At 32.6% G+C, this 11,739-nt stretch overlaps 2 protein-coding genes across 2 annotated transcripts in view; one reads left to right on the plus strand and one right to left on the minus strand.

The window, feature by feature from the left end:
- The first annotated feature begins 6,808 nt into the window (after positions 1-6,808).
- Positions 6,809-8,666, plus strand: LOC115236721 (glutathione S-transferase 1-1-like). Its single transcript, XM_029809352.1, has 5 exons — positions 6,809-7,256; positions 7,380-7,438; positions 7,511-7,652; positions 7,718-7,885; positions 8,151-8,666. The coding sequence occupies exons 1-5, from the start codon at positions 7,116-7,118 to the stop codon at positions 8,376-8,378; spliced, it is 738 nt and encodes a 245-aa protein (XP_029665212.1). The 5' UTR covers positions 6,809-7,115; the 3' UTR covers positions 8,379-8,666.
- Positions 8,667-9,413: 747 nt separating this feature from the next.
- The window catches only part of LOC115236731, a 10,851-nt gene continuing 8,525 nt past the window's right edge, over positions 9,414-11,739 (minus strand). The window contains exons 10-11 of the mRNA XM_029809379.1: positions 9,850-10,125; positions 9,414-9,476 (exon numbers count right to left, since the gene is read on the minus strand). Coding sequence (XP_029665239.1) covers positions 9,414-9,476; positions 9,850-10,125 — 339 coding nt within the window. The remainder of the gene's footprint in view (positions 9,477-9,849; positions 10,126-11,739) is intronic.

Genomic DNA, 11,739 nt, shown 5'->3' on the forward strand with positions numbered 1-11,739 from the left:
AAAAATGTAAAAGAAGGACGAAGGAAAGAAGGAAGAGGTTTTGGTGGTCGCCTTCTCTTTCCTCCCTCTTAATAAGCAAATAAGCATGCACAAAACTACATGCAATTTACAATACTTTAGTTATCCGCGAAAGGAAGGAATCCATTTCCTTTTTTTTTCTGCAAATGTTGGGTTTTTCCCCAACATTTGTCTAAGGCCGGGGGTGTTACGTCCTGGCGATTCCACGATTCCTTCCTTCCGCGAAGTGTCGGCAACGATCGTCGATTGGTGAGACAAACGAACCGCTCAGTAAACAGACCAACGTAAAAGATCGATAATAAAAATATGCCGGTCTCCTCAAGGTAATATAAATTTTCCAACAAATATAATAAAATTAAATAGGATCTTTTTCTAATCTGAACACGTGCAAGGAATCTTTGAACGAATATCGAACTCACCAATGGACGATCACTATGATCACTATGAGTAAAGTAGGAGGAACACCCCGCCTAACGAAGACACTGGCACATTTTTAATTTGCTAAGATTGAAAAATTCCCACTTCTGCGCAAATTCAATTCGTCGAAGTTTTGGAAGATTCCCACTCTTAGAAATTAGAATACAACCCGAAAAGAGATATATAAAAAGAGGACTCGAGGGGACTTACGCACTTATTCTCCAGTCCGAACACATCCTATCATTTTGCAACTTTCAACCCAAGTACTTTTGCTCCGTGTTGTGACTCGCGAGTTAGTTGGGAAAACCAGTGTCTTCTCTTCCCGTCTCACCACCATTTGCATTCATCAACCGAAGGTCCGAACGCACCACGAGACTAGTCTTTCATCATTATCGAACCAACAGCAAAAAGTAAGCTTTAACTATTCAATTATTACGTATGTACCCGACTGAAATATTATTATTTACACTGGTTTCGTAGTGAGAACCAGATCGGGAAAAATATATATATATCGGCCCATGAACGTAGTCCATCGCAGGACTCGGAAGGCGTTAACGCGACCATTCGCGATTCTCATCGTCAAATTAAAAAGATTTAGGAGTAAGGCTGACTCACATCACCCAAACTCACAAGCCAGCACAGTCACAACCTCCCCCCTTTCCCCTTACTATTTCTCTCCCAGCTACTCCCCAGTTTATTCCCCCGAACCGCCTTCTTCCCCGAGATCATTCTCTTCATTATCCACAGTCCTTTTGCACAATTCACCCCCATCTTCCTTGCAGTGTTCAGAAGCAGAATTCCTAAAAGCCATAGACGAGTTCTGCAACGAATTACCCGACTTAGAATCCGCTTCATCCTACCAAGATTAGAGTAACTAAAATATCCCCCTTCATTCTCTCCCTCCATGACTTCATATTTCCTTTCTCACTCACACACGCACACATTTGTTTGTTTCTTATTTATTTAATTAAACCACGACATTGTATCACCCAGTCAGATTCTAAATTTAACAGTAAAATCGTTCCATTGTATTCTGACTGATGACCTCCGTATCAATGTAACACCCGCGAACTAACACACACACACTCACACACATTCAGATGAAAACTAATATTTTTATTTTTATTTTTTCTTTCTTATATATAATCATGTATACCCATCATTCATTTTAAAATTAAATAAATTTATATTTGTTAATTAAATAAATCTTTATTAACCCCCACTCATTCCCAGTAGAAAGATCGCACTTGGTCCCATCCCGCGTAAAAGAGATTAAATTCTCTGACCGAAAAGGGACCGCCGAGCGAACTTCCGAAAACAGTGTAATAGCGACTCAGTCGTTTACCTGCTTTTCGGATCTGTCAGTTCGTTCGACCCGATACCAAACGCCACGAGACGTTTGACTTCGGGATAAATAAAGATAGTTGTTGCGCCCTTCCGTCGACTCATCCTTCCCCGAGTCTGGACGTAACACTATTTTCATAAAAATTAATATAGTCACGTTTCTAATAAATTACTTAATGATAGTAATTTAAGAATTAATTTTTTTTTCTTAACTTCGAATACTGGGACGTGACAAGATATACCGAAAGTTTTCATAACACACCAAGGAAATTGAGGAACAACGCTTCTCGGCACACAGAGATAAGATCGCTATGTACGCAAGTTTCCTTCGTTCGGAACGACTTAGTTACGTGCCTGTATCGCCGTATCGCTCATGCAGCTTGTCAGTGCTAGCAACGAGTGACAGGTCCCCCCGATCATTTGACAGTTGTAATTATTTAATCTCAATATAACCCTATGAGTTAATTTTTAGTGTTTTTCTTCCACAAAAGTATTTACAAAGTGCGATGGAAGAATTGAATATTGAAGTGCCATTAATGTCATCTCCTGTGAAGAAAAATAAACAAGGCCAGGTAAACAATGATGAAAAAATTATAAATTAATTATTATTATATAGTATATCGGAGATTGTAGTTTTAAAGTTTAAAGTGTCCTTTTATGAGTTCACTACGAGAAAAATATGTTGAAATTTAATAAATTGTTTGAATAAGGCTATATTGGTTATAAGGTTTATAAGGTTAATTTTTCATTTATATTTTCAGTTGATCCACAGCAATCAGAAGCTTATTATTATTAATTCGCATAAAAAATTGAAAAAAGACAATCAAGAAATTTCAAATAAAGATGCTGTTACTCAATTGACAGAACTACTTGGTTTAATGTAATTCAAATATATTACAACTCTTGCTCTTATAATTGCCTGTCATATTATTTTTTATTTTAGTTTCGTATCGCGTGTAAGAATCAGATTTCTATTTTATATCATATTGAAATTAATCGAGATTATTTCATCCGTTTAATTTTTTAAACTGACATGAGATAATAGTCCCGGGCCCGAGGGAGCCGTATCTACGTATACGGTATTGAGTATCTCGCCATGTTCTCCCCACTTGGCCGCTTATGCGCGAACCGAGGTCATTCTCTTTTTGGATAGAGTATAGATTGTACTAATCATGTACATATGTATATATCACGTATCTTCTATATACATAGATCTGATTACATTTGCATGTATCTATCACATACAATGTATGTGTATGTTACGTCCAGACTCGGGGAAGGATGAGTCGACGGAAGGGCGCAACAACTATCTTTATTTATCCCGAAGTCAAACGTCTCGTGGCGTTTGGTATCGGGTCGAACGAACTGACAGATCCGAAAAGCAGGTAAACGACTGAGTCGCTATTACACTGTTTTCCGAAGTTCGCTCGGCGGTCCCTTTTCGGTCAGAGAATTTAATCTCTTTTACGCGGGATGGGACCAAGTGCGATCTTTCTACTAGGAATGAGTGGGGGTTAATAAAGAGTTATTTAATTAACAAATATAAATTTATTCAATTTTAAAATGAATGATGGGTATACATGATTATAAATAAGAAAGAAAAAATAAAAATAAAAATATTAGTTTTCATCTGAATGTGTGTGAGTGTGTGTGTTAGTTCGCGGGTGTTACATTAATACGGAGGACATCAGTCAGAAATGCAATGGAATGATTTTACTGTTAAATTTAGATTCTGACTGGGTGATACAATATAAAAATATATTTGATTAAAGGATAAAAACATAAAATCAAAATCAATATGTATAAGTAAATAAGTGTATATGTTAAGAACGGTCAGAAATATAAAATTGGTCACTCGCATATGTGTTAGATTAAGATCAAGATTTAAAATTTTCTAAGACTTATTACCGAAACGGGTTGATGATTTAAAAGAATGAAACATTCTTCGGAAAATTTTAATTTAAATAAGAAACAAGACAAAAAGAAGGAAAAGAAAAATTATTCAATTAAACTTACTTTTTTCAATAGTAATTCAGAGGTGGAGGGGTGGCGAATTTTTGTACGGTGTTTCGCTCTGTGTCTCATGTCGGCAACCCGATGTTCGATTCGTGGTTGCTCTAGAGATAATGCCAAGTGAGGACACTGGTGGCACAAGTGCCTAACTCGCGAATTACGGTGCAAAAGCACAGAGTAAGACTGCGTGAAGCTGAAGACTGGAGAATAAGTGCGTAAGTCTGTTCGAGTCTTCTTTTTATATCTCTCTTTTCGGGGTGTATTCTAATTTCTAAGAGTGGGAATCTTCCAAAACTTCGACGAATTGAATTTGCGCAGAAGTGGGAATTTTTCAATCTTAGCAAATTAAAAATGTGCCAGTGTCTTCGTTAGGCGGGGTGTTCCTCCTACCTTTCGCGTTTTACTCGTAGTGATCGTCCATTGGTGAGTTCGATATTCGTTCGGAGATTTCTTGCACGTGTTCAGATTAGAAAAAAAGATCCTATTCTTCTATGATAATTTTATTGCTATTGGTGCAGCTGTGTTTATTGAATATTTGTTGGAAAATTTTATTATTATAGATGCAGCTGTGTTTGTTGGGTATTTCGTTAGAAAAATTTATATTACCTTGAGGAGACCGGCATATTTTTATCATCGATCTTTTACGTTGGTCTGTTTACTGAGCGATTCGTTTGTCTCACCAATCGACGATCGTTGCCGACACTTCGCGGAAGGAAGGAATCGTGGAATCACCAGGACGTAACATGTATTTAATCCATGAAATATATGCATGGAATATACAATATACATAAATGTATATACATTGTATATATTATGTATATTTTAATGTTTTTTGGGTACATTCGCTGAAAATACATATATTGTTTCACTAATATACGCGCGATTATAAGTTTTAAGGTAAAAAAATTGTATATTATGGAACCACTAACTCTTAATTATCAACATTTTTTGTTCTTGCAGCTTGTGGACTATGATTTAAGTAAGTATGGTAACATTTTGAAATGGTTTGTCAGGATTCAGGCCGAAGCTCCTAAATATAATGAGATCGAAGACGAAGGCATGAAAACATTTAAAGAATTTTTCGATAATAGTAGAAAAAAGAAATAATTTTTTGACACTGATTTAATGTTTGCACAATGCAAACATTGTATGGTACTTTACTATCTTTATTAATATTTATTGATTTATGTATTTTTATTACTTTTATTAATTTTTATCTGCATTACTCTCTCTTACATATATTTTTATATTATATCTATTATATTTATATAGTTTCTATTTTGTGCAAATTAAAAAAATATAATTATTAATATAGATTAAAGAAAGTTAATTCTAAGATATGTAGAAAGTTTTCGAGAAAAATAGAAATTACATGTAAAAATCTAAACTTTAAATAAAATTAAAATATTTATTTTATTATTAAGTTCTATTTTATTAACTAATCCCGAATTGTTTTAAACAAAACTAAAATAAGCTTAAAACTATAACAAAACGTAATATGAGAAATAAAAAAATTCAAAAATATTATGTACTTTTTATTATAAATAAATTTTATCTTATTGTTAGATAATTTTCTATAATAAATAATATAAAATTGTATCAATACATTTGTTCTCATGATCGAAAGAAAGCCGTCACCGATGTGACAAGTTTTGTACGCTTAGGAAAAAGAAAGAAAGAAAATGCTTTGCGAATTACTTGCACACAAACGCTTCTATCGCTTCGTCCGTATCAAACTTCTGATTGCTTAAAGCTTCTTTATAACTAGTCCAGTCACTTCAGAATTTCTCTTCAAAAAAAGTCCAAGCCAGCTGAATTTTGGTATGTATTTTCATTTAGTAGTTATAAATAATATATCAAAAATTCCCATCAATCCATCGTACGAGAAAAAATATACAGCAAATAATAGGTGTAAAAAATGAGTTTCTAGTAAATATCTCCGTATCTATTGGTCCTATGATTAAAATCTCGCAAACCCAAAAATTCTAATTTTGATGAATCTTTACACATATAGCGAACCCGAAAATTCTGATTTTGATGAAACTTTACAGACATGGGGGGGGGGTAAATAGATAAATTTAGAAATTTCCAGTTGCGGTCTAAAAACGATTCTAAGGGGTGAGATCATATGTAGAACGGCTTTTTTTCTTTTCTCAATATATCTCGAAAATTGTTCGAGATATCAAAAAATATTTCATGGTAAAAACACTTCTATTAAACCACATTAATAAAATTTTAAAAAAATATTTTTTTTCAAAGACTTTTGCCCTTGTTAGTCTAGAATCTTTGATTCTCTAGTGCCAAAACGGCTTATTTGTGGACACGGATTTAACACAATTGGATTGCTTTAGTATCTTTTATAACCATCTGAAGTTTGTCGATCTAAGTCTGGGACATCCTGCATATATTACATATATGTAAGAGAGACGAGAAAATATTAAATATTATACATACTTCAAAGGTAAAGTTGTAAATTCTTACCTCTATATTGGCCACTTAACAATGAGAAAACTTTTAGCATAGTTTGAGGGCTCTGCCTTTGGAGAATCTTGACCAAACTCGTGGCATGGCTTTGTTATGAACAAAAAGTCTTTGCGGCAAGTGACCAAAGCAAAATTTTCCTCTCTCTACTTAAAACCCTGTTAACAGGTAAATTCTACGTTATTGATCGGTGCTGTAGACTTGTTATATATAAGTATGCGTAATATTATTTTTTAATAATTATAACATGAGAACTCCCACTTATGTTTATCGTATTTTGTCGGTAATTACAGAGATACAGAAAATGTAGGAAATATTCGAGTAAAAACTTCGATCTTCCCTCTTTTTTCAACGCTAGCGATTTATGCGTCAAATGTAGTGTATAAAAAAATATAACGCTTATATTAGTATCACATTTCTTAAAAATTATTCTAGCATTTTTAAAATTACATATATGTATATAGTAGAAAACAGAAATATATTTTTTCTCAAATGCTTGCTTAAATTGTACTTTATACTTTTTACATATAAAATATATATATATAAAGAGCTATCTATCCATCTATTTCTGATAAAGGTCAGACATCGCTTATGTTCGTAATACTGAACATGTCAGTATATCGATTGATGAAAAGCTCGTAACTTTATCCAGTTCAGTCTTGCACGAACCTGGAATCGCATGTGTATTCTCTTTTTCGCGAAACAAATATTTTCCTTATGAAATAATTTGTAATTGATAACAAGGTGTTTAACTTGTAAACGCGTTTTGCACACACCAATATAAGTAAAAAAAACTTATATATCGATAAAAATAACTAATTTTGAATAAAGTAAGACCAAATATGCCTGTGCAACTGTATTATTTGCCTCCGAGTCCACCATGCCGAGCCGTAATGCTCACGGCAGAAGCGATTGGGCTCGAAATGGAACTGATAATGCTGAACATACAGGCTGGTGAGCATTTGACATCGGAATATGAACAGGTATAAAAATTAACAATATATATCGTGGAATTAATAGATAAAATATGAATGTCTAAATTAAGAAACTGAAGAAGCACATGTCAATTGGTTAATACATAAAAAGCACAATTCTCTTTTTTCTAGTTGAACCCACAGAAAACGATCCCCTTTCTAGTCGATGACGATGTCAAGATATCAGAAAGGTTTGTAGAAACATTCAAATGATATATCTATCTCCTTTGCGTTGTCTTGTTCATTAAAGTACGATGTTCTAGTCGAGCTATTATGTCTTATCTCGTTGATCAGTACGGCGAGAATGATACATTATATCCGCAAAATCCAGAGGCACGTGCTCTAGTCGATCAACGATTATACTTCGATCTTGGCACGCTCTACGCGAGCGTGTTCCATTATTACGTACGTCATATACTTAATTATCGTTAAATAAAACGGCTGCGGTCTCACGATGAATTCCGTCACAGATGCCCGTGTTAAGAAAGCAGACCGATACATACGATCTGGCGCAATATGAGAAAATGACGGAGGCCTTTCGAATTTTGGACAAGTTTCTCGAAGGACATGATTACGTGACCGGAGATTATTTGACGATCGCCGATCTTGCCTTGGTCTCATCTGTTACCACAGCAGAGGTGATACCCTGTTGGATATTATGCAAAGTCAATAATCAACTATTTCTAGAATAAACTATAACACGATAAACTATTATATTCACCTTTTTTTTGTAGAACATTTTTCTTTGATAGATATTTTTGAAAGATTATATGCACTGTTTTATACATTGTATCTCTCTCAATAATTTTATTGATATTCGAATCAAATTGTTACTTGCCAACATGATATATCCAAGATTTATCTTTAAGATATTTAAACATATCGATTAATTTACTACATCAGGTTTTTGGATTCCACTTGGACGATTATGAAAATGTTACCAATTGGTTGGAAAAAGTTCAAACATTTGCACCTGGATACGAGAAGGCTAACGGCGAGCCACTCGAAATATTTAAAAAATTCGTAGAAGACTCACGAGACGAAAAAAAAGACGAAGAAAAAGAAGGAGAAGAAGAAGAAAAGGAAGAAGCGGAAGAAGAAAATGAAGAAGCAGAAGAAGAAAATGAATAATATATTATATCAAATACATTATTTCTAATTGTTTGCGAATACAAGGCAGTGAATAAAATACTTGCATAGCACTTTAATGTGATGCTCCCAATTAAATTTCAATTATATAATAATTGTAAAGAAAAGTAATCTCTGCTATGAAAAAAAAACAACTTTATTTAAGCTTATATGTGGGATAATCATATATCATTTTTTAAAACTTTTCTTTCAGATCTTTGTATTTTCTAAGCATACTTTATAAATACAAAATAATATGAATAAGAGCAAATAAAAAGGAAACAATGCACAGGATGAAATAGAAACTAAATTATTACTGTAATGATAAGTTTTAATATCATATTAATGAGTAAATGTAAAAATAATATTTATTTCATTTTTTCAAATTTGTCATTATAACAATATCTTAAATCTTATTAAAATTCTTATCTGTTGAAAACTTGGAATGAAGACGTAAGTAGTTGCCGACTGATGGCTTTTACATTCTTGGATTCGTACCCAATGTATGGTATTTCACCTCTTATATCATACGTCGAACAGTAATCTATTGTAGATCACAAGAATCAGTATTAATAATTTTTAATTTATCTTTACGAGATAACTCGTTACTTTTTATCTAATTATTTACATATTTTCTTCAATAATTTTTTATCCATTATTCACGTAAATTTATCTCATTATTGTTGCCCAATCTTCAAAAACAATTTTGTATGGCTCTTTTTATATATTGTTTTAAAATATTGTTTGTCCACAAACATACTGTCACAATAATCATGTGAACAATTACTACTCTGAAAAATATGTAATTTATGTGAGTTTAAAATGAAAAAAAAGATTATAATCATGAAGGTTAGGTATCCCTTGTATAACTGCTAACTTACCGACACGAATATATCTAATAATGCAGAAAGTGTTTCTCCTTGATTTTAAAATTTAATTAGGCATGCACACCATATAAACCAAATGTGATGATGGTATCTGGATAATTTTTTTTTAATTTGATGCTAAGAATCTCTTCTATAATGTTATACTTTAAGTCTATATATTTTGTCCGCTCATTTGTCGTAATAATGTAAAATACGACATTGCAGTGCTTAGAATCTGTTGCATATACACATATATACATTAATAATTAATCTTATATCGTTGATACGTTTTTACCTTTCTAGATGTAGGATTAGATATATAGATTTAATTATAAATAAAGGGCTATAATTAAATGCTTATTTTAGAAATTTATCTTCTACTTTCTGCAAGCTATAAATTTAAAAAATTTAGATAAGAAAAATGCTCAGACTATGTTACGACTAAATATTATTAAAATTTTTCATTAACTATTTTATGATCAAGCGAAAAAATAAAATGCAATTTGTATAATATTGCATCAAAAAGATATATCGTGGCGCTACTTACAATTTACAATAAATAAACTTCTTTGCCGGGAAAGAAAAGAGATTTGTCGAATTACACTTACCCCGGTAAAAGTGTCCAAAGATACAGACGCAAAACTCCCAGCAGTTAATACACATGGTCGACGTGCTCTAATCATGATCATAATTAAACCTTTCCTCACTGCCTTTCCTGGACCATTGTTGGGTAAAAGATACCACTTGGAGTTATAAGCGGCATCGGAGATGGCTGTGCTTTGCACGATTATATCATTACACGTCCATGTATAAATAAGTAACTGGATAAGACCGCCCACAAAGTGGAAGGCAAAAATGCACTTTCTGATAGCTACATCCGCCACCTGCGAAAAAAATTTTTTGCAAAGAATTTTAGAAGATAAGATATTCTTACAATTAGTAGAAGAGAAACCTCTATATGTATATTCTTTCAGCTCTAGCAGCTCTGATAAAATGTACTTAAATGTTAAGAAATAGAAGATATATATATTTCAGAAATATATAGGGGAAAGTAGAATAAAATCGGATACTTTTTTGGATTTATCTTTCTACAAAAAATCTGAGAATAAAAAAATTTTGCCGACCGTTAGTAGTCTTTAGTGAACTTTGAACTATGAGAAAATAAGGCTAGTTGTTAAAAAAAAATTTTTGGTTACCAAGAATAACAAGATTTTGTGGAGAAGTCAAAGTACCAGGTTTTGTCCTACCGGTAGGGTCAAACCGGGTACCCACTTGAAAATATGTAAAACACCTTGTAATTACAAAATTTAGATTTATTTTAATCAAAATACAATACAAAAATGTATTCTATCGACAAAAATCACGAATAAAGAAATCCTCTTGTTCGAGATTGCTGCAGGACTTCCTTATTTAACTTTTTAATTGTAGGGGTCTCAAAAAATTTTTTTTTAGTAATTTCTTTTTCTGAGTGTTAGTTTTCGTTTCCAACTGCTTTTTGTAGTATAAAAAAAGTGCACGACGACTCGATTCTTGCCTCGATATCGATCTTTTTGGGGCTAAAAGCTCTGAACTTCTGTTAAAAAAGAAATATCGTGTGCACAAGGGCACGGTTTGTTTTAAAATAATGATGGTGCCAATCTACAACTAATAACACCGAGGGGTGTCTCATTCGACCAAAAATTTGTACATGTATTGCGAATTTCCGGGAATTATCCAAGTAATTCCATGTAATACGCTGTGTAATTTTAAGTAATGCGACGGACAAATTTACATTTGAGTTCAACTATAGAAGACGTACTTTCAGATGAAAGATCATTATTTTGAGTTTTCTTCTTTTATTTATTGGCCCTTAGGTTGGCACTCCTTTTATTTAGTTCCTTTTTAGTTTTAAATGACATTTCTCTGGACATTCCTCTTACTCGTAATAATCTATCTGTAGATAATCGGCCGCATTTTGTATCACAAAACTAACATAGTGTCGATTTTCTTACCAACAATATCTTAATTCTAATTTATTTCATTAAATTTAATAAATTATCTTTTTTTGCGCTTGTTATCTATTTATTTGAAATATTGATAAATAATCATAAATTTGACTTTCAGAGAATTATTCACGCGTATCTAAAAGACGTTTTAAAGACGTTATAACGACATTATTTTTACTTTTTAAGACGTTCTAATCTTGTCTGGGTTATTATTGTTTTGTGCTATAGGACTTGTAAATCAATGCGAAGTAATGTGGCGTAATGCGAATACGACGTAATGCGAAGTAATGCGTAAGTAATTCCAGAAAAAATTTACATGCATTGCGACAGTGAGACACCCCTCGAATAACACAAGTTAGCCATAATTAGCAACCCTTATTACGAAAAAACAGGGGTACCCGATTTGACCCGCCTACCCGGTTTTACCCAACTTTCCCTTATATGTTGATTTTGATAGATTTTTTCTTTAGTAGCAAACTTATAATTATTTTTAAAAAATTTAATTTATTTTTT

Source organism: Formica exsecta, unplaced genomic scaffold, assembly GCF_003651465.1.
Source record: "Formica exsecta isolate Colony F162 unplaced genomic scaffold, ASM365146v1 scaffold1110, whole genome shotgun sequence".
Classification (NCBI taxonomy): Eukaryota; Metazoa; Arthropoda; class Insecta; order Hymenoptera; family Formicidae; genus Formica; species Formica exsecta.